Raw genomic sequence first — 25,601 nt, forward strand, 5'->3', positions numbered from 1 at the left:
ACGTTAAAATTCCCATTTTAAAAGCAAGATATGAGGAGACTAAATTTTCACTTTTTTTTAGTCAAGGAAAACCATCATTTGATATATTTTTATCTAAATGTTATTAAAAAACTTCCATTCTTCTCAAAACAATACTATAAAAAATATTGAAACAACGTTGTAGGGATGCACACCAGCCGAGCTCTAGCCAAGCTTGACATTAACATGTACAAGCTCGACTCAACCAAGTAACCTAGTGTAAAGGCTCGGTTCGAGCTCGGCCCAAGCCTGAACCACTGGTGTTCAGATTTGTCTTGTGCCGAGTTCGGCTCGGTTCGGTTCGGTTTGTTAAGCTCATCCAAAGCATAATAGACCAAGTTGGCCCGGGCTCGACTCAATTTGTTAAGATCATCCCGAGCACACAGTCATTATGGGCTCGACACCACCGCACATAGGAGGAGAATCTACCAAGAATAGAGGTGGTGGTAGCTGGTGGGCAATAACGTCGAAAGAATGAAGCCGACAAGGGGGCATCGACCGTCGAGGCGAGGCGAGGGGGAGCCAGAAGTTACCAGTGCAGTGGTGCACAGAGGAGGAGAGTATGTCGGGAATAGAGGCGATGGTATGGACTGGTGGTGTGATGGTGGCCGGTGGGCAATGTTGGAGGACGAATGAAACTGTTGATTGTGACGTGACGTGTGTCATAGTGACACGACACTCCGAATGGCGTGCCACTGTGACAATGAAGCGTTTCCTTGTTGACCCTGTCGTTGGGCTTCGCCCCTGCTTCCAGAACCAAACAAGCGAGTTGATCTCCTGCTCTCTCTCTCTCTCTCTGTCTCTCTCCACACCCCCTCATGAGATCCTCCAATCGTCGTAGTCCTCCGTTTGTGTCCATGTTTCGAGCCGAATAGCAGAGAGAGAGAGAGAGAGAGAGAGAGAGAGAGAGAGAGAGAGATGGTGAATTACGTGAACGCCATCATGTATGGCGTGGGGGGGATCGTGGTGGCGGGGATGGCTCTGCTGGTGGCCCTCCAGGAGAAGCTAGTGTACGTGCCCGTCGTCCCTGGACTGACCAGGTCCTACCCCATCACCCCAGCCCGCCTCCGCCTCAAGTACGAGGACGTCTGGTTCCGATCCTCCGACGGCACCAGCCTCCACGCCTGGTTCATCAAGCTCTTCCCCGATTGCAGGGGTACCCTTCTCCCTCCCTTTTTCCCTTCCTTGATTCTTTTCTTGGTTTCGAACTCGATGAATTTCTAGGGTTACGTTTATATTTTGCATGTTGGGTATGTGCTTTTCGATCGTGGCCTGTTAGGGTTAGAAGGCGAATGCAGTGGGAATCTTTGGATCATGCGAAACTTTGGCTGTGGAACAGCGCGATTTAATCTTTGGTTTTCGTAGTGTACGGATTATATGAATTTATACCCCGACCCCCGTTTTTAGTAGGAAATGATGAAAATCATAGGCTTGATATTGTGTGTGAAAGCGTTTCTCCTGGACTGGATTCCTACGTTCGTTTTGAGGATGTTAATGTGGTATGTCTAGATGTTTTTTAGACCCTGATCATGTGCTACTGGGATTTCCATTCCCTCTGAAAATTTATGAAATGGTCTACTGAAGAAGTTCGAGTACGTGACTGGAAGATGGGGAACTGATCATGGGTTCGGAGTAGAAAGATTGGAACTTTCTGGTATTTGTAAGGGGGGCATTTAGCGGGATGGGGGTACGGGATTCTAATATATGGTTGCTTCTTCATGGGCAATTTTAGAAGCAAGAAAAAAAATCTTATAAGAAAAGAAAATTTTGCATATGAGAAGTTTTGATATGAAAACCTTTTCAAAGGAAAAAAATTCGCTTGCTTGTGTGGCATGAGAAAAATGAGCTGGAAAAATGTGAGAAGCCACTTGTGCTGTGTGGTTGAACATGTGAGCCCCTTCTTCAAGGAAGATAGATAGAGAGAGTTGAAAATGGAGGTTCTCGGGAAGAAGATGAAGGTGGAAGAAGGAGCAGAATGGCAGCCGATGGAATGAGATGCTTTGAGGGTGAGGGATTGCCCTAATGAAAAAAGAAAACTTTTTATAAGAAACATTTCTCCACCCCCTTGGTGGAGGAATTTTTCCTATAAAAAAAAATCTGAGTTTTTAGAAAAACTTTCCTTCAAATATATTTTCTCTCATTTGGGATGGATGGAAAAGTTAAAAAAATTTCTTTCCTACTATTTTCCTGCTTCCAAATGAGCCCCATAGAAAGTAATCTGGCTACGTCTGCCATTCAAAGGTTAAAAGTTTATGTGAAATATAGGAGCTGCTTCGAATGGATCAATTCTATATCATTCTGATTGTTGGACAATATGTAGATTACGTCCTAAATAGGGGATTGATCCATCCCAGATTATTTCCTCCTTCATGCTTAGATGTTTGGAGATTGTCTATCAGTTCGGTCACAAGAGATGTTTATGTGGCATGTTTGATGAATACTTGTTTATATTTCTTCTGAAAAGTAGTTGTTTTCATTTTTTTCTTTTTTTGGTTTGGTTTGGAAGGGTGTTAGACGGCACTATTAGTATTAAATTATTTGGGAGCACCGAGTAAAGTTTCAATGGCATATTTGAAGAAATTTCTTAAAGTATCTGTGTGCTCCACATTATTGATCACATGAGACTTAAGGGTCCATGGTGAAGTACAGTTCCTACTACATTTTATTTTCATATTATGTTACTTATGTTTGCTTCACCTTTCTAGGGTAATTCTGTGGAAACTTTGTTTCATTTAAAGAGTTTTGTTGGACTCCTTCCAATCAATCTACTTATTTAATGATAATTGGAAATCATAGAATGGGCAAAACTTTATGGTTTTATCTGAAGGCATGGAAAGGGATGTTTTTGTGTCAGCAGCAGAAGCCCAGGCTCATGGCATTGTTGATCTTGTAGTGGTGGAGAGTAGCATAGATTTTGTGTAATTGGTAGTTCTAGTCATACCATGTTTTGAGATGGAATGTTCTATTCAAATGAAAGTAATTCAAAATCGTCAGGTTAGGAACATAGACCATATCTTTTGGTTTGAATATGTCTCTCATTTTAACATTTCATTTTTTGGTGAATCTGGTAATTGCTTCACTTCATGTTTCACCCTCTTGATTCACACATTCTACCCAAGAAGTTATGGGACCCTTGTATGTGGTTACAATGTGATATCTATTTGCATGTTACAGTTGCAATCACTTCCTTGCCTCTGAAATGTGGAAGTGAATGTTGAGTCATGCAGTTTATATTCTCAAAATTCAATCTGTAGAAAATAATTGTGGAAGGCTCTGGATATTTTGGAAATAGATTGAGCATTACAATTTATTTGTATAAGTGCTGGCTATAACTGTTTCATTTTACTGCCTATCATGATCGCTTGGTGGGTCCTGTCAGGTGCAAAGAAGATAAGATCCAACAATTTGATCATGGGAGTAACTTTCCAAATCTAACATGGGATCTTACTTTTAGCATGATTATCATTGTTCACCACTATCTTCTATTATATTCTTAGAAAAGTGAAATTCATCAAGTGGCTGTTGGTATTTTTTCTTCAAAAGTTGTCTATTTTCAGTAAATAAGATGTATTGAGGGCAAGAAAGTTATAATGTGAATATAAGGCTGCCCTACTAAATATGGAATGAGTGGTTTGCTTTTGGTTCTCTTCCACTAAAATTACAATTCAGGAAATTAGGAGCAACTTTTGTCAATGTTCTAGTTGAAGAGATGGGGACTTTTGTCAACGTCCCACTAAGTATTGCCTTTTTGTTCGTACTACACTTTAAAATCATAAAGAAAGAGGTCATATGTTACTCCACTATGGTTATGCTACATCTATGACCATTCTTTCCATAATCTGGACTCGTTTTTGCATGTTGTCTCTTTCTGATGCCACGGGAATTTAGAAATCTCACATATTGCTGCCACTACTGTTCCCACAAATATTTTGAAGTCGATCATTTGCATTGTAGAAGTCCATCATGATTTTAAGTGCATTGAAGAAGTCTGAGGTGATGTTCAACAAAGTTTGTGGGAATCATTATGAAATTGCATTATTATAGGAAAGTGGAAAAGAACCATTGTGATGTTGTTGCCAGATCCTCCTAAGAGAGATTTTGGTTGTACTTCAACATCAAGAACTTCTATAAAAATAAAAAACCTAGAGTACAATACTTGAACTTTGAGATAGAAATCCCACTTTATTATTCAAAATCATTGTATGTGCCAGATTTAGATTTATCGAAAGCCTTGATGCCAAAGGAAAAATATAAAAATAATACCAAAATAAGAAAATAATACATTTTAGCAATATTTCTTTTTGCGAACATGTAAAAGAAAGGTAAAAGAGTTTTTTAAAAATGATAAATATGAATCAAGACAATTATACCCAAAATATAAAAAATATAGTGACAAGCAATTATATCATATGTTTAAATTTTTATATTTATAAAATGTAGTGATAATTACCTTTTAAGTAAGTTTTTGATTTTTATAGCAGTAATATCATGACATTTTAAAAAATATGAACAATATCTATGGCAATGCTCAAAATACATGCAATGTTGCCATAAGCACACCATTTCTTAGAATTATATTTAGCCACATTTGTGTCTTGAGGAAGGAGGGTCCATGCTGAATCTCACTTAGGCTATCTTTCTGTGGAAAATAAGTTTCCCCCCTCTTGAACCAAGTAGCTTTTTCTCATTTTCTTTTGGGGGAGGGATCACATGGGAATTGGGGATGTTTTCACCATATCTGTGTGTGTGTGTGTGTGTGTGTGTGTGTGTGTGTGTGTGTGTGTGTGTGTTACATGCATTTCCTCATGTTTCTGTGGAAACCGGGCCGTTTTCATGGCATACAAATGCCCGTTATTGTATTCATGAAATTGTACAATGAATTGTACAGAATTTTTTTTTTGCGAGTTTTGAGTGAAAGGTTTCATTTAAGAAAATGAGACTTGTGAAACTTGCAGATAGAGAAGACCAGAAAATATTGCTTTTGTGCAATGGTGCATCATGTGGCATGTGGCTCAGTTAGGCATTTTTCAGAACTTTCAGCGCTGTGCAGCATGTGATAATAAAATATATCTCTATAGAGGGCTGTCTATTAAGAAGGGTTTGTCCTATAATATTTGAGTGTCTAATACTTAAACACACAGAGACATATGATGATTTTATATTTAGAACTCTATATACCAATACCATACAGCTTCTTAATAAAATCAAATAAAAACGAGCCTCACTTGGATCTGGTCCATCATGGCTAGTGTCTGCTAGGATTCGTTATTGGAGGTCAAGTCCATATGGAAAGGTATACTGTTTCTTTTTCATCTGTAGAATTTGTTTTTTTCTATCAGCATGGTGCAGGATTTTTAGGTTCTATAATCATCTTAAAAGTGTATTATATTCGTCATATTGGAAACTTCATAAATTTGGCAATATCCCTGTATCCACAGCTGTATCTATATGACATAGCCTTAGTGCTGAAGTATGTCTTCTCCTGTTTTGTTTAGTGAGGGAGGAGAGTGGCATCTATGGAAGGAGCCTCCTTCCATTTGGTCTGTATAATCTGCACATCTCCCATTTTATATATAGTCCTTGATGTATATATTTTGATGCCTCAATAAAAAGGAGGGGGCCTTAATCCCCCATGTTTCTTATTGGGAAAAAAGCTGCTACGCTGTCGATCATGTGCAACACAAAGCATCAATCAGATTCTTGTGTAGAGGATTTGGGCATAGTGCCCTGGGGTTACTAAAGAAGGAAGTGGAATCTCGAGTAGATTCAAGAAGAACAAAGACTTCTAGGTCTATGCAAAGTGAGAATAAGAAGCATTTGTCAAGTGAACAGGGAAGCTTTTGGGAAGTGAATGACGACACCTTCTTAAGCAAAAATTACATAGTAATGTGATCATCATAAATGCTGTGATTATCCAGTATTAAATAAAGTAAATTCTTGATCTAGTCACAATAAAACATAAAATGCTGATAATTCTTATGAATCTTTTTTTATTTTTCTTATTCTACCATCACCTAATGTGTACAAATATGCAAATGCATGGCATATACAAATACAAAAAAGCAGTATGTGCAACTAAAACTTAACACAGAATTCCTTGCAATTTTACTGGCGCCATAACAACTGGTAAGTGGTGAATGAACCTTGAACTCTATCAATGAAATGCATATAAATAGTTTGCATTGTCATCATCAGGAAAAAAAATTGCCTTTATTTTGACTTATTTTTTAAAGTGAAAAAAGCTTTTGTTTTTTTGTCAAATGGAAATATTATTTCTATGGTCTACCAATAGTTATTGCACAATTTAAATTAGAATACAGAAACTGTGGTTCCCTTCTCATCGAGTGCTTAATTCCTTAAACCTTATGTAATGGAAGTCTGAATCCTACATATGAAGTCACACTTTGCATTATGTGAGAAAAGACCATCTCCAGATTATGTGAGATCAAATTGATCTCAGAAAAGTGTCTGCCTTGCCCCAAAGTACTCTTGCATAGATGCTTCTAATGATCTTGATTTATTATATTTCAAGCCAAATGAATATGTTTTGTCATCAATAATTGTCAGGTTGATCCCATCATAGAAGGTTCATGACACTCTCTTTTGACACTGCAAGTGCTTGAGCTTTGAGGCCATATAGAACCATATACCCAATCTCCATGTGGAACAGGCGGTATACTTTTTCTTCGTAGTGTTCAGGCACCAATCTTGAAGCTTCTATCATTTCCCACCATTATCTATGGAGGACATCCTTGTTCAAAAACAAAAAGACGATGATGGAACCTTTTGTGACCTTGTGGACCTTAGACGAAGGTTCTAGTTATGATTTCTTTGTGGATCTGAGTGTGGAAAGGACAGTAAGTAGACATGCAAGTAACATTATAGTTGATAATAAACCAGAGGCGAGAAAGATACTTGTGTCTGGGATTGACCTATCAAAGCAAGAACAAGAAAGGGCACAAAGAAGAAGATGAGAGGAAGCACAAGAAAACTTCATTAGCTTCATAATGAATGGGTTATACAACAAGAAAAAGAGATTCTCATCCTTCCTCACAACATACCCAAATATACACTAAAATAAACCTATTACTTTGACTCTACAACAATATTAGACAAGAATGCTCTTATAAATAAAAATGCACATGAGGGGTATTATCCCATATTCGTGGTACACAATATTACATTTCTCAACGCTCTCCCTCAATTTGAGATGATGCTAAAGGAATAATCCCAAGTTTGAAAATGAATGTTTTAAAGTCAGACACCGCAAGAGTCTTTATGAACACATGTTTAACTTACTCTTTGTGACACACATGCTTATCAAGATAATTCCATCCTCATATGCCTTTCTTCTAAAGTGACAATCTATCACAATATGCTTTGTCCTCTTATGAAATTATGGATTTTTTTGTAATATGAATGGCACTCATGTTGTCACAATACAAGGGGATTCTTCCATATATATAGAAACTCAAACTCTATCAATAACCATCTAATCCATATGGATTCAACTGTAACTTGAGTCATGGTTCTATACTCAGTCTCAACTGTAGATAGAGCCACTATCTGTTGATTCTTACTCTTCCATAAGATTAGTGAGCTTCCTAGAAATACAATAATCCTGTGGTTGAAAGTCTATCCTGAGTAGATCCTCCAAAGTCTACATCACAATATATTCTAAGCTCAGTAGAGGTTGATGAAGAAAAAAAAATACCAAAGTTACAAGGTGAACTGATCGGGATGAACGCATAAACGGGCTCACTACTTGAACTACATAAGAGATATCTAGCTTAGCTATAGTCAAGTATATCAAACTCTCAACTAGTTGCATGTACACAATTGGATCGTCCAGTTCCTCACCATCAGAAGTTCTCTTCATATTTGGTTCCATAATAGAACCTACTGTTTTCGTATCATCAACTAATGTAGCCTTTGTCACATGCTCAATTGCATATTTGTGCTGAGACAAATAAAACCTTTGTTTTGAATATGCTGCCTCAAGACTAAAGTACTTCAAATTCCCCAAGCTCTTCATTTCAAACACTAACCTCTTAGTATCTTCAATTTTTTGAACATCATCACCTGTAATGATCATATCATCTACATATAAGTATGCACTTCCCTCGATTAGATGAATATACAAACAAGGCTGGATCATGGTAAGTCTGCTCAAAATCCAAAGACCTGACAATTGAATTGAATTTTTCAAACTAAGCTTGTGGAGCTTTTTTGAGTCCATGCAGTGCACTCTTCAGTCTGCATATTCTTCTTAAAATCATAATAGCCTGTGAAGGCTTTATATATACCTTTTCATTCAAGTTTCCATTTAATAAGACATTCTTCATATCCAATTGCCACAATTTCTAATACCTCACAACAACTATAACCAAAAACATTGTTGTCAGTATTGTTACGAATCAGCTTGAATCGCCCGATTCACATCATATTGGCCAAAAATCGGTATCGGGCCTATTTTTTTAATATTTTAAAAAAGGGTTAAGAATAGTTTTAAATATTGTTAATCTTTTAAATAACATTTTAATATTTTATTGACACGTGTCATTTGCTAGTTAATGGGCTAATTAAGCTCGATTTGGTTCAAAATTGAAATATGATGATTCATTGAATCATTTTGAAAATCAATTCAGCCTTGCTATAGATTTTGCCAACATTGGTTAGAAGAGTCCTTATGGTCATCATATGAGTCGTAGATGTAAAGGTCGCAGCATAATCAATTTCAAATTGTTGACTATATCATTTTGCCACTACTCTAACTTTATAACTCTCAATCAATCCATCAACCTTTGTTTTTATTTTGTAGAACCATTTGCATCCTGCCATTTTTTTTCAGCTAGAAGATTCACTAAGTCCCAAGCTTGCATCTTCTTTACCGCATTTAATTCCTTAGCCATTGCATGCTGCTACTATGCTTTAAAGGCTTAAGAGTTCGGCTCAACATAGGAATGAATTAGGACCAAACATGCATGATGTTTTTGAGAAAATGATTCATATGACAAAAAAATTCAAGTACCATGACTTATCTAAGGAGTATGTGTAAGATCTTGAATTGCGTACTCCGAATCAGTTGGAAGGGATTCAAGATTGACCTCTAAGATCTCGACTTCTTCTTGCTCAATCTCATCTACGGAAGGTATATTAGGAACACCCTCCTATCTCCTAGCATAAGTTTGACTGTAACGACCCCAACTGACCCTCGAAAAATGGTTGATTTTTTTTTTAACATTTACGAAAAACCTCCCAAGGACCTGACGTACATCATAGATTTAATATAACCAAACCATAAACCATTCTATGCATTAAATCAACTTAAGTAGTAAATCAAACTTCATTAATTAATCAATAAATCGAAAAGTCTAAAAATATAAAATCGTCTCTATCATAATCCATGTGCCCTGGTCAAAACCCAAACGCCTAGTCACAAGTCTCGCATCCTCTAGCTAGTCAGCCCTAGACATCACTGAGCATCTGTGCCTGTAAAACAATTTTAGAAAATGGGTAAGAATCGAAGTCCTCGTACGAATTCCTCTAAAAATTCAATAGTATAGGAAATAGTATAAATTAACTCATGCATAAATTTAAGAAGAAAATCACAAACAATAACTTACCATTTAAGCATTCAACAAATATCATGCCAAATCAAATATGCAGTAATGCATGAAACCTATGTCACATGGGTGCGGGTGCAGGTGTGGGTGCGGCGCGATTTTAAAATTTTTGGACACGGGGACTTGACTATATATATATATATATATATTTAAAAAAAAAAGTGCAAAGACACTGTGACTGTGACTGTGCACAACACAGCCACTGTGCACCGTGACACAACCTTTTTTTATATATTTTTTTAAATAAAAAATATAAAAAAAAACAATTTTTTTAGTTTTTTCACCCTACAAATGGACATTTTTGGACTCGGTCAATGTTGACCGAGACCAAAACAAGGACGGACTCGGTCTCGACTCGTTGACCGAGTCCGACTCGGTGTTGACCGAGTCTGGGCTGTGTCCGAAGCCGCACCCGTGTCGGGGCGTGTCGACTCGGGTGCGGCGCCTCCCTAGTCGAGTCCGTGTGTCATAGCATGAAACTAATGCTGAACAGTAAAATATGCATGATTCAATGCACATGCATGAATAATTTATTAAGTTATCAATCTTCAACCATTGACGTCGCTTTCTTGGTATACCAATAACTACAGTTGAGTTAATAATACCACCCACAGGCAAAGTGGCTGAAAGCTCCTTAAAACTGTGGTCAGGAAGTGAACCATACATCGGGTTCTAGGACACAATTTCACACGAAGTTTTAGTATCCTCACGATCCCCCATAACTGTCATCCAATATTCTTACACTGTGGAAGGGATATAAAGAAAAAATATGATTATAGTGTTTTCGTCTCTTTTACTATTTCAAATAAATTTCAGGTTCTTTACACAAGAACCGTTTTGCAAATCAACATGCAAAAACCATTTTGAGCCCTGTCTCTCACAATTTAACAGTGTAATTAAATTTGAAAAACCAATAATTTTTAGAAATTATTTTGCAATGCATAAATAATTCAATAACATTGAAGCAACACATGATCCTCGCCTATATAGGTCTCCAGTGGTTCACACATGACCACTAACATAGCTAAAAAGTAATTTATGCCAATTGCAAAATTTCAGTGAACATAAAACACACACAGTTTCTCAATATGTTCACAATGAACATTCATAATTAAAAAAAAAGATGCACATTAAGCCATGCACATACGCATGTACATAAGAAGCTTGCAGACCACACCATTCATGATCAATTTCATGCATATGATCAACCAAAGATGCATATGATCACTGTGATGCAAACATCTAAATATTCAGATTCATGCGTATGATATGCACAATTGCAAACTGATCTGTTTAGGATCAAATTTATGTACCAAGTAAGAAAAATACATATTCCAATTAAATTCATGTACATAACCAGCTGATTGCGAACATGCACACGATCGGCTTCATGTACATAAATCAGCTAAGCAAGAATAAGCACATGATTCCTAATCAAATTCATGTATGTGTGCTAACAAATTCATGTACATATTCAGCTCCATGTACATGAATCGACTAAGTAGGAATATACGAGTACTGATCAAATTCATGTAAATGATTAGATTCATGTACATGAATCAACTATGCAGAAAATTATCAACTACTAGTCAGATTCATGTACATGATTAGATTCATGTTCATGGATCGACCAAGCATGAAATAACAATAGCTGGTCAGATTCATGTACATGGATCGGCCAATCATAACATGATATCAGCTGGTCTGATTCATGTACATAGATTGGCCGGACATAAATAACACCAGCTGGGCTGATTCATGTACATGAGCAGGTTCATGTATATGGATCGGCCATGCATAAATTAACAACAGCTGGTCTGACGACCAACATAAATTAACATCAGCTGGCATGTACATGGATCGGCCAGTCCATAGAATAACAATTACTGACCAGATTCATGTACATGGATCAGCCAACTCAAGATGTTCAGCTGCGGGCCAGATGCATCTACATGATCAGACATGGATCGGCCAACGCGAAATATCCAGCTGCTGGCCAGATTCATGTACATGATTAGATTCATGTACATGGATCTGCCAACCCATGAAATAAGCAATTGCTAAAAAGAATAGCATGCTTAAGTAGTCGGCAGCACTGAAATGCACATGCATATTTCATGAGCGATGAAAATCGGCAATTCAGGAACACATATATATTTCAGATGCATGAGTACTAAAATCGTCAAATCTGAACTGAATATATGTTTTCATATTCATGATCCACAAAATCGATAAGTCTAAACTACATGCATACTTTTAGATGCATGATCAATAAAATCGACAAATCTAAAACACATATATATGCATGAGCATGAAATCGGCAAATCAAAAATACATATTGATGTTTCAGATACATGACCATATAATCGACAGAACTGAAATGTATATATATATATATATATATATATATATATATATATATATATATATTCAATATGCGTGAACAAGGAAAATCGACAAATCTGAGTATATATATATATACATATATATTCAGTATGCATGAACAAAGAAAATCGACAAACCTGAATATTCATATATGTATATAAATTATAATTATGACATCAACAACCTGAATATATATATATATATATATATATATATATATATATATATATATATATATATATATATATATATATATATATATATAACATCGACAAACTTGAAAATATATGCATATATACATATATATCAGATTTTCCTTTTTTCCCTCTAAACTCATGCTCAAATCGATTTATATGAAGTCTTTTCCCCTGCGAATTAAGAGAGAAACCAGTACCTTGATTCAAAGTATGAAAAACTAGAGAAAATTGTAGATGCTTGTATTTTTTCTCTCCCTAAACCACACGATTATCTCTCTCTCTTTTTCTCATCTCTCTCTCTCTCTAGAACAGGAGTTCTAGAGAGAGTTCTCTAGACCCCTTTTATATATATTTTTGAAGTGTTCTAGAGAGGGGGTGGCGTCCCCTTCTAGATGCCCCCTATAAGGATAGAGTTCTACTAAGTGTAGAACTCTATTCTCTTATCTCTTCCTTATCCATCTAGATTTTAATATTTATTTTAATATTCCATAGGAATATTCTAGGGGGGACGCCCCCTCCTGGAAGTCCTTATAGGGTAGAGTTCTACCCCAAGTAGAACTCTACCTCATCCTTATTCCTAATTAAAGGTTAGTTGAATTTAAAACTTTAAATTTATGTTAGTTTTAAAATTATCATGGATGGATTATAGATCTAAATTGGATCCACGATCTAAATATTCAAATCCAAATGAATCCCAACTGGACCAGATCTTAGCCAATATGGATACTGGATTGGGTCCAGATCTTTACTAACATAGATCAAATGGAGCGGATCTAGTCTGATCCAACCTAGAGAAAGCTCAAAAATAGAGGTCGGTCATTTTTTAAAAACGCATTTTCGGGCCAACCGTAATCCGATTTTGAGAAAACAAATCTCCTACGAGATCTACGTTTCGAGGCGGATCTAACGGTAGTCATACCACAATTTTGCTTTCGAATTTCGCCTGAATTTAACCTAAATTTTGTTTGAATTTCGCTCAAATTTAGAAGTAAAAAACAATAAATTTCTCAAATTTTAATTATTTTAATTAGAGCTTGTCAGTGGGCTCTAGACCCAGTCGATGTCACCCCATAACGATTTTATCAATTAAATATAAATTTATAATTTAAAAATTATATTTTTGGGCTTATAAATCATGAAAAAATTATGAGATATTACATTGACCAAACCTATTATTAAGAGTTTGGAACTCAATTTGGACGTTAGTATTCTTATCAACACTTTGTTCCATTGAGAACACCACCAAAAATAAAAAACTAGCCTCGTTCTTCTTCTCATCTTTAAGCTAAGAAAAATATGGTATATGCTTAAGAAGGACTATGTCTAGAGATCCAACTCTTCTTACTAATCGGATCATAACATCTATAACCTTTTTCCCATCAGGGAAACCCATGAAATGATACTTCACAACTCGAAAAGAAAGTTTATCTTTATAGTGCTCAGATTAAAAAAAACACAACCAAATATTTTCAATAATTTATAATTGGGTGCAACACCATACAACTTTTGATAAGGAGAGATATCTTTAAGAACTTTAGATGACATGCGATTAATCTGATAAATTGTCATACACATAACCTTAGACCAGAGATTTTGGGCAAATTACTAGAAAATAAGAGATCTATGATGATTTTTACGATATGCGTTATATGCCTATTCTTTCTCTTTGCTAGGGATGACAGTGGATTGAGGCAGATGCAGGGGACCAGGTCTCCACCCACTCCTATTCTCAAAATTCTGCCCTCCATCCCCACCTTCATCCCCGCACGGGTTTTGATTTTAACCTCTATCCCCGTTTCATGTCCTCCATCCCCTATCCAAACAGGGCGGGACCCTGTTTCCCCCCAGTCCACTGCCATCCCTAAAGAAGGAGGTTGAACCGTCGAAGGGTATTTTAATTATTTTACTAATGGAGATCGAGGACGGGGCAGGGCAGGCCGGGGGAATGCACAAGTCCATCCCTACCTCCATCCCCATTTCATGTCCTCCATCCCTGATCCAAACGGGGCGAGGTGGGGCCCCCGTTTCCCCCCGGTCCACTGCCATCCCTACTCTTTGCAACTATAGTATGCTTAGGAGTATATGAACATGACTTTTGGTGAATAATCTTTTTACTACAGTTTTCACAAACTCAACCAATAGGAATAATTCTTTCTATCAAGCTTAATTGGGATAACTTGAACAATTTCATTATTCTCTGTATGCCAACTGCCCCCAAACTACACTTACCAAAAAGCCCAAATATAACGCCAACACTACTGTACAGAATTCACAAAATGGTATATCAAGGGCTTTAAGAATTACAACTGAGAGAATACTGATATTAAAAGCATTCAAGAACCACCTCTACACCCTTCAAAATGGTCAACTACAACCAAGAACAACATGATATATGTATTAGATGCTAGGAATAGTAATATGCTGCATTTATATGCCACCCACAACTAGGGCTGGTAAACGAACCAAGCAACTCATGATGCAGCTCGGTTTGGCTCGTCATGAACTCGTTTGTGATCGGTTCCTATAGCTGGAGAGTCGGGCCATGAGCTGCTCGTTTAGCTTAAACGAGTCGAGCCCAAACACAGGGTGTTCGGCTCGAGAGAGCTCATATAAATAAATAATATATTTTTTATGTATAATATATATTTTAAGTGTGATATATTAAAAGGTGAATGCATAAAATAATATAAAAAGAGAAGGATGAATGAAAAATATATACATAAAATATGAATTGTTGTGTACTATATAAAAAATTTATTTTGTAAGTGTAAAAATATAAAAATATATATTCTATGTATAAATAATATGGAATGTTTTTACGGGAGCCAACTCGCGTTCAACTCGTCTCATTCAGGGATGAGCCGAGGTTGAGCCTAGCTCAGCTAAACACCAACACGAGCTGAGCCATGAGCTCAATCCATTGGTAAACAAGCCATGAGCTCAATCCATGACCTGTTCGGTTGGTTCGGCTCATTTACCAGCCCTACCCACAACAATCCAATTGGAATGCAATATCAAAAACACTATTACTGCCCCAAGTGAGCCACCAAAAACTCATCAAAACTCCTTCAGAACACCAAATCGAGCCACCAAATTACTTTTAATAAATCCCTTACTCAAAAATGACCTAAAGCTCTGCATTCGTTGCCATTTAAAAATCCACTGATTTGGACGAAACCACCAAAATCCCCAAATCTGGTCACTATTCACCACTATTTTCAGATAATATTTAAAAAATGTAGAAATTCCAATATGACTAATCAACACGATACTTGATTTGTTACTCCTAAAATCAAGCACCCTTAGAATCTTACCCAAGGTTGTCAGACGAGGAAGCAAAAGCAGTAAAAGATACAGGAAGTGGAAGCGAGAAGCGATGCATTTAAAATGTATAGGAAGCGGAAAGTGAGAAATAAAACAATATAATAATTGAATGGGAATTGAAATGGAACACAAATAAAAACTAAAATAAAAAACTATTTTTAAATTTCATGATTTTTTAATGTAAGAATTAAATTTTTAACAAAATCTATAAATGATGGCTGCTAATGTAGAGAAAGCACATGGAAGTGAGTGTGATGCGTGGAAGGAAACACATAAAAAACATGAAAAGTAGAGTGAGAGAACATATAAGAAGAATAAATGAAGTGTGTGAAAAGCATAGGAAAAGCGTGGGTGAATCAAGATTCTCATCAAGTTTCGGAAGCGACGAGTATCACGCTTCCAAAGTGAGTTTCTGATAAGCGGGCTTCGCACCTGTCTAAGAAGCTTCCGGTAATTCTGATCTTACCTCACTCAATTGTACTGGCGATGCTGATGTTAGTAGCTCGATACAAACTTCGAGGCAAGCCCGAGAATGGAGTATCTTTCCTTTCCCTTCAGATGATAAATCCCTAGTCACTCTTGGCTCAGATATGGCTTTGATACCATGTCAACACAAACTGCAAGAAACGACACAAAGAAGAAGATGAGAGGAAGCCCAAGAAAACTTCATTAGTTTGAAAATGAATGAGTTACAACAATAAAAGAGGGTCTTCTCTTTCCTAGCATCCTATCTAAATCTATACCAAAATGAGCCTCTTATTTTGACTCTACAACTGTATAATAAAGACGGACAAGAATGCCCTTATAAATAATGAAAATGCACGAGGGATACTACCCCATATTAGTGATACACAATGTTACATTTCTCAACAGACCCTCCATATATGGTTTCTACCTCCTAATGCTGCATCTATATGTAGTGCCATATTCAAGCATTTGATTGGCAGGGCCGCAGGAGCCCTGGTTCACTATATATGTATGCTTCTTCGCATTGACCAGTTATGTTCCTTGATCTTATGTAAAGTTTTTTTTAATTGTGTTTTCTTTTTTCTTTTTTTTTGGGATTAATTTTTTCTTATGTTCTTTGCTCTCATTGTGGGAAAAAGATTACCCTTGCATTTGCATGTGACTAGAAATTCTTTTCTGTCTATTTTTCTGAATCATGCCTCCATACATTCCATTGTATGTGCTTTCTTCATCTTTTTCTTCTTTTTCAATAGTTTCCTGAGCATGTGGTATGTCATGTTAACTTTGTATCTTGACTCTCTTGTAACTCCTGAGCTTGGAACAATGCTATTTTGACTCTCGAGTAACTCCTGAGCTTGGAACAATGCTATTTTTGCAGGTCCAACACTTCTTTTTTTCCAAGAAAATGCTGGCAGTATCCTGTGGGATTACACATGCAGAATTTTCTATAATTTGCTTGTTTAAGTTGAGATTTGCCAATTTTGGTTCTTGCAGAAAGGCCTTTACTATTTTCCACTGCAGATATTGCTCATCGTCTTGAGTACATTCGCGTTATGCTGCAAAGATTGCAATGCAATGTGTTCATGCTGTCATATAGAGGGTATGCATTGGTCTTCATACCCAAAAGCTAATTTTAGGTCTTTTGCTTTTAGCTTTCAATTCTTGTTCCCTTTTCAGAAAATAATATTGCCATGTCTTTATGTACATGTTAGATATGGAGCAAGTGATGGCTATCCTTCTCAGCATGGTATTATTAAGGATGCACAGGTTTGATTCTCCTGTCCATGCCTTACCAAACAACAATATGTTGCTTTTTGTTGGCTCTTGGTTATTAATGAATTTGGTTGAAATTTGTTTAATTAATAAATGTTTTCTACCAGGCAGCATTGGATTATCTGACTGAGCGAACTGACATTGACACATCTAAGATCATTGTGTTTGGAAGATCTCTTGGAGGTGCTGTTGGAGCAGCTCTAACAAGAAACAATCCTGATAAGGTGTCCACATCTTTTTCTTTTTTTCTTTTTTCTTTTTGCTTATTTTCTGGGTGAGTCAGAAGCTTGTATGTGGTATTAGTGTTTTAAAGCTCTGAGCCTATACAAACAGCACTTTAAGCACTGATTTGAAAATTGATAAGAAATTTTTTCTTCATTTTTCATGGAATATTTCCAGATTCAGGCTGTTCAATTCATGATCAATGACTTCTCTTCTTTGATCTCTTTGGTTACTTCAAGTGTCCTGGCGAGTGTCAAAATTTACTTTCATTTTAGATGCCCGATTGTTTTACAGAAAACTATTTTGATCACCTGTCATTGTATTTGCTTTTTAATGTAACTGGAGTGAACTAGATGGTTTAAACCATATTATCTGATCCTCTATTTGGATTTGTAACAGATTGGGGTTTCGCTTAGTGCAAGTAATCATTGTTTAATATAACTGAATCTTTGGGCATTTGCATCCTTTCTATGGTGACTACTTCCTTTTCTGGTTGCATATCTTATGAACTGAAAAACCTGTTAAAATTATATGAAACTTAAATGTCTTTGCCTTTGCCAGCTAATAGTTTGATGGGGAGAATCTTTTCTCTCAAATATCACTTTTAGTTCATGGACATTGCTTCTGCAAAAAAAAAGAAGCTTTAGAACATATTTATGTCGGACAGACATTTTAGACCAACATTATTACTAGGGAACAAACATTCTTTGTGTCAAATTATAAGAACATTGCCATGTTTTGATAGATTTATGATCTAATGATATTCAAAATTTTGTTTGTGGTATTGTATTGGTAAGAGGCTAAGAGCTCATGCAAATCAGTTTTTAGCTTTGCATTGCCAAATTCTTATCTGTGGCACCTGTGTCTTAAAACATGAAGATATTAGTCTGCATCAGTACAACTTCAAGAACATGCACATTTCAATCCACTTGTAGGAATGTGCCTAATTGCTTGTAATTTTGAATATAACTTATGTTCTTTTTGGTTGAATGAAGTAATACAGATTCAAGAGCATCATTTGGGTGCGGTAAAAATAATTTCTTTGTGTTTGACCATGTAGTCTTCCAGTTAAAACCATGATAGACATTGCGTTAGAGTGTTGATAAGGCTAGTTCTCCCCCTACAAAGCTGTCACAGAGTGCTTCTCTAGGATATGCTGGGTCTTGCTAAGAATACTCCCAAAATGTTCCTTGCCATCAGTTTATTATAACCAATACAATAATCTTTCAGTGGATTCCCCTAGTTTGTTAGCTAATTATGTAAAAACTATTTCATTTTCTTGTTGATCACTCACTGTCATGTCTTTTTTTGTTACAAAGTTCCAATTTGCCTTCTTTCTCTGCAATCAAGATCAATGTTGTTGAATCGTATGATATGGTATGATACGTATCATATTGATGCAAGAGATCGATACGATACACATTTGTATCGAGATACGAGTGTGTATCATACGATACGGTATCGTATCGTATTGTACGATACAATGCCTGTAGACTTAAAAAATATGCAAAATCGTGCTTTCATGGTTTTTAGGCTTTAAAGAGCTTTTGAGGGCCGAAACCCAAATTCATATAGAACATATTAAAGAGCTTCCCACGCCTCCTAGGAGCTGTGAGACCAGTTTGAGGGTTGGTCTTTGAACCAAAGAGAGGGCTTTTGTGATTTCGTCAAGAGTGCATTTCCACCGTTTTTTCACTCAAAGAAGTGAGTTAAGGTATAAAATAAATGCATTTTCACCATTTTTACACTCAAGAAAATTGGTTATGGTAAAAAAATCTTTATTATGAGTAAAATCATAAAGCTTTCAAATTTTTTTTTGCCTCGGGGCGTTGCCTTCCTACAACCTTTCCCACCCCCCGCCTCTCTGAAAATTAAAGATTTATATCAAGGTAGAAATCAGGCTTCACACTCCTTTAACAAATATGACATCAGATGATCCAACATAACAATGAGTGAAAACCGATTGAAAATAGAATGCAACTATTGCCATAATATTTTTGTTTATGTAATATGAAAGTATGAGTCTTGTGGCATGCTCTTAATTGCAAGGTATTTAATATTTTGTATTGTTCTTGTGAGACCGTTAATGTTTGATGATGTCTTATGCAACTCATAGAGACATAAATGCTTCATATGTGATTTTATGGTTGCATTTTGTGTATTTCATCATTGTTTTGTGTGTTATGCTTTTTTAGAATTTTTACTATTTTTTCTGATTTTTTAAAATGTTTAAATTTTTTTTCAAAATTTATGATTTTTTACGATACTATTTTATTTTGGATCCGACCAATACGGGTTATGATACAATACTTACAAGTTACAACCTTGACCGGGATAACGTACCCATCATTAATATGATGACAACTTGGCTCAGAAGAGAAGGTTGTGAGGAGAATAAACTCATATTACCTGCAATGTGGTCTCTAGAGTTAATGAGCTACCTCGGCCTTATGCCAAGTTTGATGTTTGTTGTTCGTGGTCCAAGAGCTCTTCACACACCTCTAACAAGAGGCCAATACAAATCTCACAAAAGAGGGCAAAACACAATAGCCACTTAGGGGCTTTAGAGGAACACACAACAACAATGTAAAAATAATATTTTATTCACTGCAAATGCACACAAAATACATTGATTTTACAAGGGGCTGAATGCCCATATTTATATACAAGAGAGGGAGTGAGAGACTCCAAAAAATAGCTGTTGGGGGCTCCCCAACGACTAGAAATCTAGCCGTTGGGATCTCCCAACAGCTATATTCTTGTTGTATTGTCAAGGACAGAAATGTTCTTGACAATACAACAATATACAAAAATAAAAATAATAAAAAAGCAAAAGGGGCAACACCTATTACGTGTGGTCAAAAGACCAAAATACCCTTGGACCTATTTATGAGAGTATACATATATATGCATGTGTGCATGTTTGATTTGTATATATAGTACCTGGCCATAGGCCAGATTTGATATGATTGGACATGCACTTTTTTTTTAAATTGCCATGTTCTATCCACTTCAGTTGCATGTGGACCCATGTGACAGATCTAGAGGAATTGCTTATGCTTAAACAGGAATAGAAAGAAAGGGGATATTAACAAAGATTTATGGATGAAGGAAGGAAAGAAGATAAGAAAAAGAATATTGGGAGAATAAAAGTCAAAACAAGAGAGAGAGAGAGAGAGAGAGTATCAAAACAAAATATATGAAATAAAATACAAGAAACAAGGAAATATCAAGTGTGGAAGATGAAGAGATGAAAATCTAGATTTGAAGCAAGCCTCAATGGATGGGAACACAATCAAGTCTAAGTGATTTTATACCATAATAATCTACCGAAAATAAAGAAAAGGAAGAAACAAAACAATACTAGCAGCCATGACCTCTAACCTGTCTCTCATGTAATGGGTGGCCCCAGAAGGGTTAAATCAGAGTTACCGAAAATGCCTAGCTAAGTGAGGAAGCACGCTTCCCCGAAGTGCGTTTTGGAAGCGTGAAACGTCGTGCTTCCGAAATGCGTTGGGAAGCACCAAATTTTTTTGGGAAGCATGCTTCCCCCATTTTTTCATTTTTTTTGTATTTTTATTTTTATTTATTTTTTTCCTTTTTTCGCTTCCCCCTCGCTTCCTAGGTCGCTTCCAGGACAATTCCTGGTTCGCTCCTAAGTCGTCCCACGCTTCCCGCTTCCTAAAATTTTGAAAGTGCCATGCTTCCCGGTTTCGCTTCCCGTATCGCTTCCCGCTCCCGCTTCGGCTACCATGGGTTAAATACAGAAACATGTTTAATTACAGCATTACAAGTTTTTCAGTGCTTAAAATGGTGATGCAGTACTGAGCAATTCATGTTTATATATAGTTAAACATACTACAAAGCAACATAATACATAATAGAATTACAAAATCTGATGCTGCTAAGACTTCTAATAGTGTGTTGCGATTTTATTATTTTGTATCAATTGCATCCTTTTTCATTGTCAAATATAATTTGCATAAGCATCAGCAGTTCCATATATATTCGTAATCATTTCTTCACATTGATAGCAGAGTCTGTGGGCCTTGTTTCATAATAGACGAGTCTTAGTTGAGGATTGCAGGGATTTTAGTATCAGAGAATTCATAGTGACAAGCCTCAAGCATGGAACCATGTAGGGTTTATTGCAGTATCTGATCCTTTGTTGATTGTATACAAAGATAAGGGCTTGAAATATATGATATGAGTGTCCAAAGGAGGCCAAAAGACGTGGATTGCTCTTAAATATAATGCTTGGAGCATATCAGATTGCAGTGGGAACAGAGGTACAGTCGAACATCATGGGAGAAGAATGAATAGGAGGAAAGGGCAAAAATTTAGGGGATAAAGGAACGGGGTGAGAGACGTGCTGCTGCTGAATCCATTAGTCCTGTTTGTGCTTGCAACATTGATAGCCTTGCATGTTGTTGGCATGAGTTCACTATTTGTGTAGACCTTGGAAATGCTAATATATTTGCAGCTTCATCTGATAAAGTTCTTGTTCAACATATGATGTTTGGTTTAAGATAAATTTTTTATAGGTTCAACGAGAATAAAGTTTCAATGTCTCATGGAATATGGTCAGTGACTCAGTCATATCTTGACTACTGATTAATTTTTGAAGGCATCATTCGCCTATTAAGAGTACCATGTTTTATATAGGTCAACTTACATGTTGTTCCTGACTGATTGCAGGTTTCAGCATTGATATTGGAGAACACTTTCACGTCTATCCTGGATATGGCTGGCGTTCTTCTACCTCTCTTGAAGTGGTTCATTGGAAGTACTGCATGCAAGGGACCAAGGATACTCAATTTCCTTGTTCGCTCTCCTTGGAATACATTTGAAATTATTGATGAGGTGCGAGAGTTAATTTTGTTTACAAATTCTAATGTCTAAAAGCCTCCCTTTTTTTGGTAAGCAAGATTGGAATCCAAGATCACCCTATTGAGATGTACAGCGCCATACTATTTCTGCTGCAGAGAAAAACCTAGAATTATATCAGGTTCCCTTTTTCCATGTTTTCATCATCTGTTCAGTAATTCCAGGTTCTTTTTGAGTATGCTAAATGACAAACTACTTTTTCCTTCCCATCTTCACGCACCACCAAACAAGAGAGAGAGAGAGAGAAAGAGAGAGAGAGAGAGGAATGCAATTTTTTGTTTTTACAGTTGGAACAGGATAAGTTCATGTTCTGATAAATTACTACTTTAACTATTTAACAATATAGTATTTATTTTAATAGCTTCGGCATTTTTCTTGTGACATGGCTTTACATCTTTGGACTTGATTTTATATGTCCAGATCAAGCAACCAATACTGTTCCTGTCCGGCTTGCAAGATGAGATGGTGCCTCCATTTCACATGCGGTTGCTTTATGAGAAAGCATCAACTAATAATTCAGAGACTTTATTTGTGGATTTTCCCAATGGCATGCACATGGACACTTGGTTGGCTGGTTCTGATCGTTATTGGAGATCAATTCAGTTATTCTTGGAGCGATGTCTTCCACAGAATGAGGAACACACAGCACACCATGAGGGTGATTCTGGAAATGAAGGTATTTTACAGAGAATTGCAGGATCATATATATATATATATATATATATATATATATATATATATATATATATATATATATATATATATATATATATATATATATATATGTGTGTGTGTGTGTGTGTGTGTGTGTGTGTGTGTGTGTGTGTTGGCAACTATCTTAAGGTTTTGTATCTGTAGATGAGAAGGCATACTATGAACTGCATGATGTCTTGCCCTGAGGAACCTCTTCTGCTGCACATCTGTGAACTTCAGTGTGTCTAAACATGCCCTAAGTTTTGGTCTCATTGTTGGTCTTTACCTGAGCAATTGGACATAATGGCCTTTATCCTTTGCAAGTTTGCATTATGAACATTTCTGTTGTGGTACAGTGGTAAATAGCCCCTTTTGGTTTCAGATTAGTCGAGCTCTAAAATCCAAATTGTATGGTGAAAGAAAGCTATTTTTGTGTCTTTCTCCATAATAATATTGCTGCATTTCTCCGAAAGGCTTTTGCTATTTTATTTTGTTCTCTGTTGTGTGATGATCAAGTTATACAAAACAGATTGCTGTTGTAATTCATGTGCTATTTTGTGCTTTGGCTTCTGACATGATGAAATACCTTGTCTCCACTGATCAATTCAGTGGTTTATACTGACTAAGATTTTCCTAACAAAGTTAGATTTGGTAGATTGCAGAAGAAATTAGCAAATATGTGGGACGTTATACTTCATTCAATATGTTGCCTGATGAATACTGATGCTCAATATGTGGTAGGTTTGTTCCCTGAAATGTACAGATCCATTAGTTGAATCTTTGTTTTGTTGCTGTTTCTGTTCAATTTCAGACAAGCAAGCAAGGTGATGAATGCTTTAAAGCAGCTGGCATAAGCGAACCATGAAGGCCTAATACATTACAACCTGTTTTGATGCTGCAATTGTTGGGAGAACCGTCGCATGGTGAACCTGTAAATCAAGAGTATCTCGGCCAGGTAAAAAAAATAGGCCTTTTCTTTACGTGAAGGAAATTACAGGCTTGTAATCTACATGCTGGATGGAAATGTTCCATGATGCTAGTGATTTATGTCAATTTTCTGTAAAATGGAGTTGGTTGTGTTGGTGTGTTCCACATTATTGTCTCCACTCTTTGGAAATAGCCATTGTTTGAAAAATGCTCGCTTGATTCCTTTAGTAGATGGTTGTTGTCGCCTTTGCTTTCTGTCCTTTTGACCTCTCTCCCCTACTCGTCGAAATAATCCTGTGATACTATGTTGTATTTCAGATCATTTTACCTGCACCACAAGGTCCACAATATGATTACTGAGCAGTAACCGTTAGCTCCTCTCCATGTGCACATGCAGTGTATGTTTGGTTGCATACTAGTGAGCATACCCGGACTTACGCCCGGATATAAAAATAGATAGGCTATCTAGCAAAGGTCACCAAATTTGGTTCGGGTGTTCATGTATCATACTTACATTCAACGATTGCTCAATTAGAAAGTAAAGTTTTTAATATGAGAAAAAGCTTTTGCATAAATCTTTTTGAAAAATATGGTTTTACTCTAATGTGTTTTATCCAACAAAACCTAACTGGCGCATCAAACTAATGTCCATAATTGATTTGGTTTGGTTTATATCTTAGAAAGATATCTAAATAGTAAGATGAGGTGTGTTGCATACTTAAGTCAATTATCATAAAGTAATATGCTAGACTAATCACAAAATCCTACCAAGATGTCACTTTTTCTTTCCTAGTATTTTTTCTATCATTTTCTCGCTTCCAAACATGCCATTAAGGAAACCTTAAACACTCTCTTTCTCTCTCTCTGAGTAAATACATATACAATGCTAAACGTACATATGGCAAAACGATCAAATTAAGGCCGGATCATGATTGATGCAAATCCTAATACAAAATATGAATAGATCCGAATCTGAATTCGGATGCAAATCAGATCTAATGGATAAGAGTTCAAGATCAAATTTAGGTTAAATGATGATAGATCCCACTTCTAATCTGAAATAAGAACAGCAGCACCAAATATTAATTAGGGTACAACTCATATCTAAAGGGTTATGGTTGAATTCAAATCCAAAATATATGTATCGTTGCTGAATCCAATAAAAATAGAATAAAAACGCACCATTCACATGGGAAAAATTCCACTAGATGGTCTCGATCTGGACCCAAATTAGCCTTAAGTTAAAATACTGATCCAATTTGGATCCATATCCTAAAATATTTTAATTTAACAGATCTATATCCAATACAAATAAACATTTGGATCTTATTTTACACATCCAAACATAAAAATAATGTATTGGACTCAGATCAGTACCTAATTATGTCCTATCATTTTCACCCTAATTCTTGACCAAGTCTCTTCCATTGAGGACCTTTCATGCATTCGATGGTAAATTGTATTTTTCCATAACTTATAAATTTAATATAGGAAAAACTCCATAAATATGGTGGATATGTTTTACCCTTAATGGTGGTGATGGAGAGAGAATCAAACCCAGAGAGAGAGAGAGAGAGAGAGC

The 25,601-nt window shown here is 36.2% G+C and overlaps 1 protein-coding gene across 1 annotated transcript; it reads left to right on the forward strand.

Annotated features, from left to right (window-relative positions):
• Window positions 1-774: 774 nt before the first annotated feature.
• On the forward strand, window positions 775-24,266 carry LOC149841108 (alpha/beta hydrolase domain-containing protein WAV2-like). The gene is made up of 8 exons (XM_090004670.1): window positions 775-1,174; window positions 16,896-16,931; window positions 17,039-17,117; window positions 17,230-17,284; window positions 17,398-17,514; window positions 22,211-22,375; window positions 22,820-23,075; window positions 23,904-24,266. The coding sequence occupies exons 1-8, from the start codon at window positions 937-939 to the stop codon at window positions 23,918-23,920; spliced, it is 963 nt and encodes a 320-aa protein (XP_089860796.1). The 5' UTR covers window positions 775-936; the 3' UTR covers window positions 23,921-24,266.
• Window positions 24,267-25,601: the final 1,335 nt, after the last annotated feature.

This window comes from Nuphar pumila, chromosome 4 (genome assembly GCF_984573655.1).
Source record: "Nuphar pumila chromosome 4, dmNupPumi1.hap1.1, whole genome shotgun sequence".
NCBI lineage: Eukaryota > Viridiplantae > Streptophyta > Magnoliopsida > Nymphaeales > Nymphaeaceae > Nuphar > Nuphar pumila.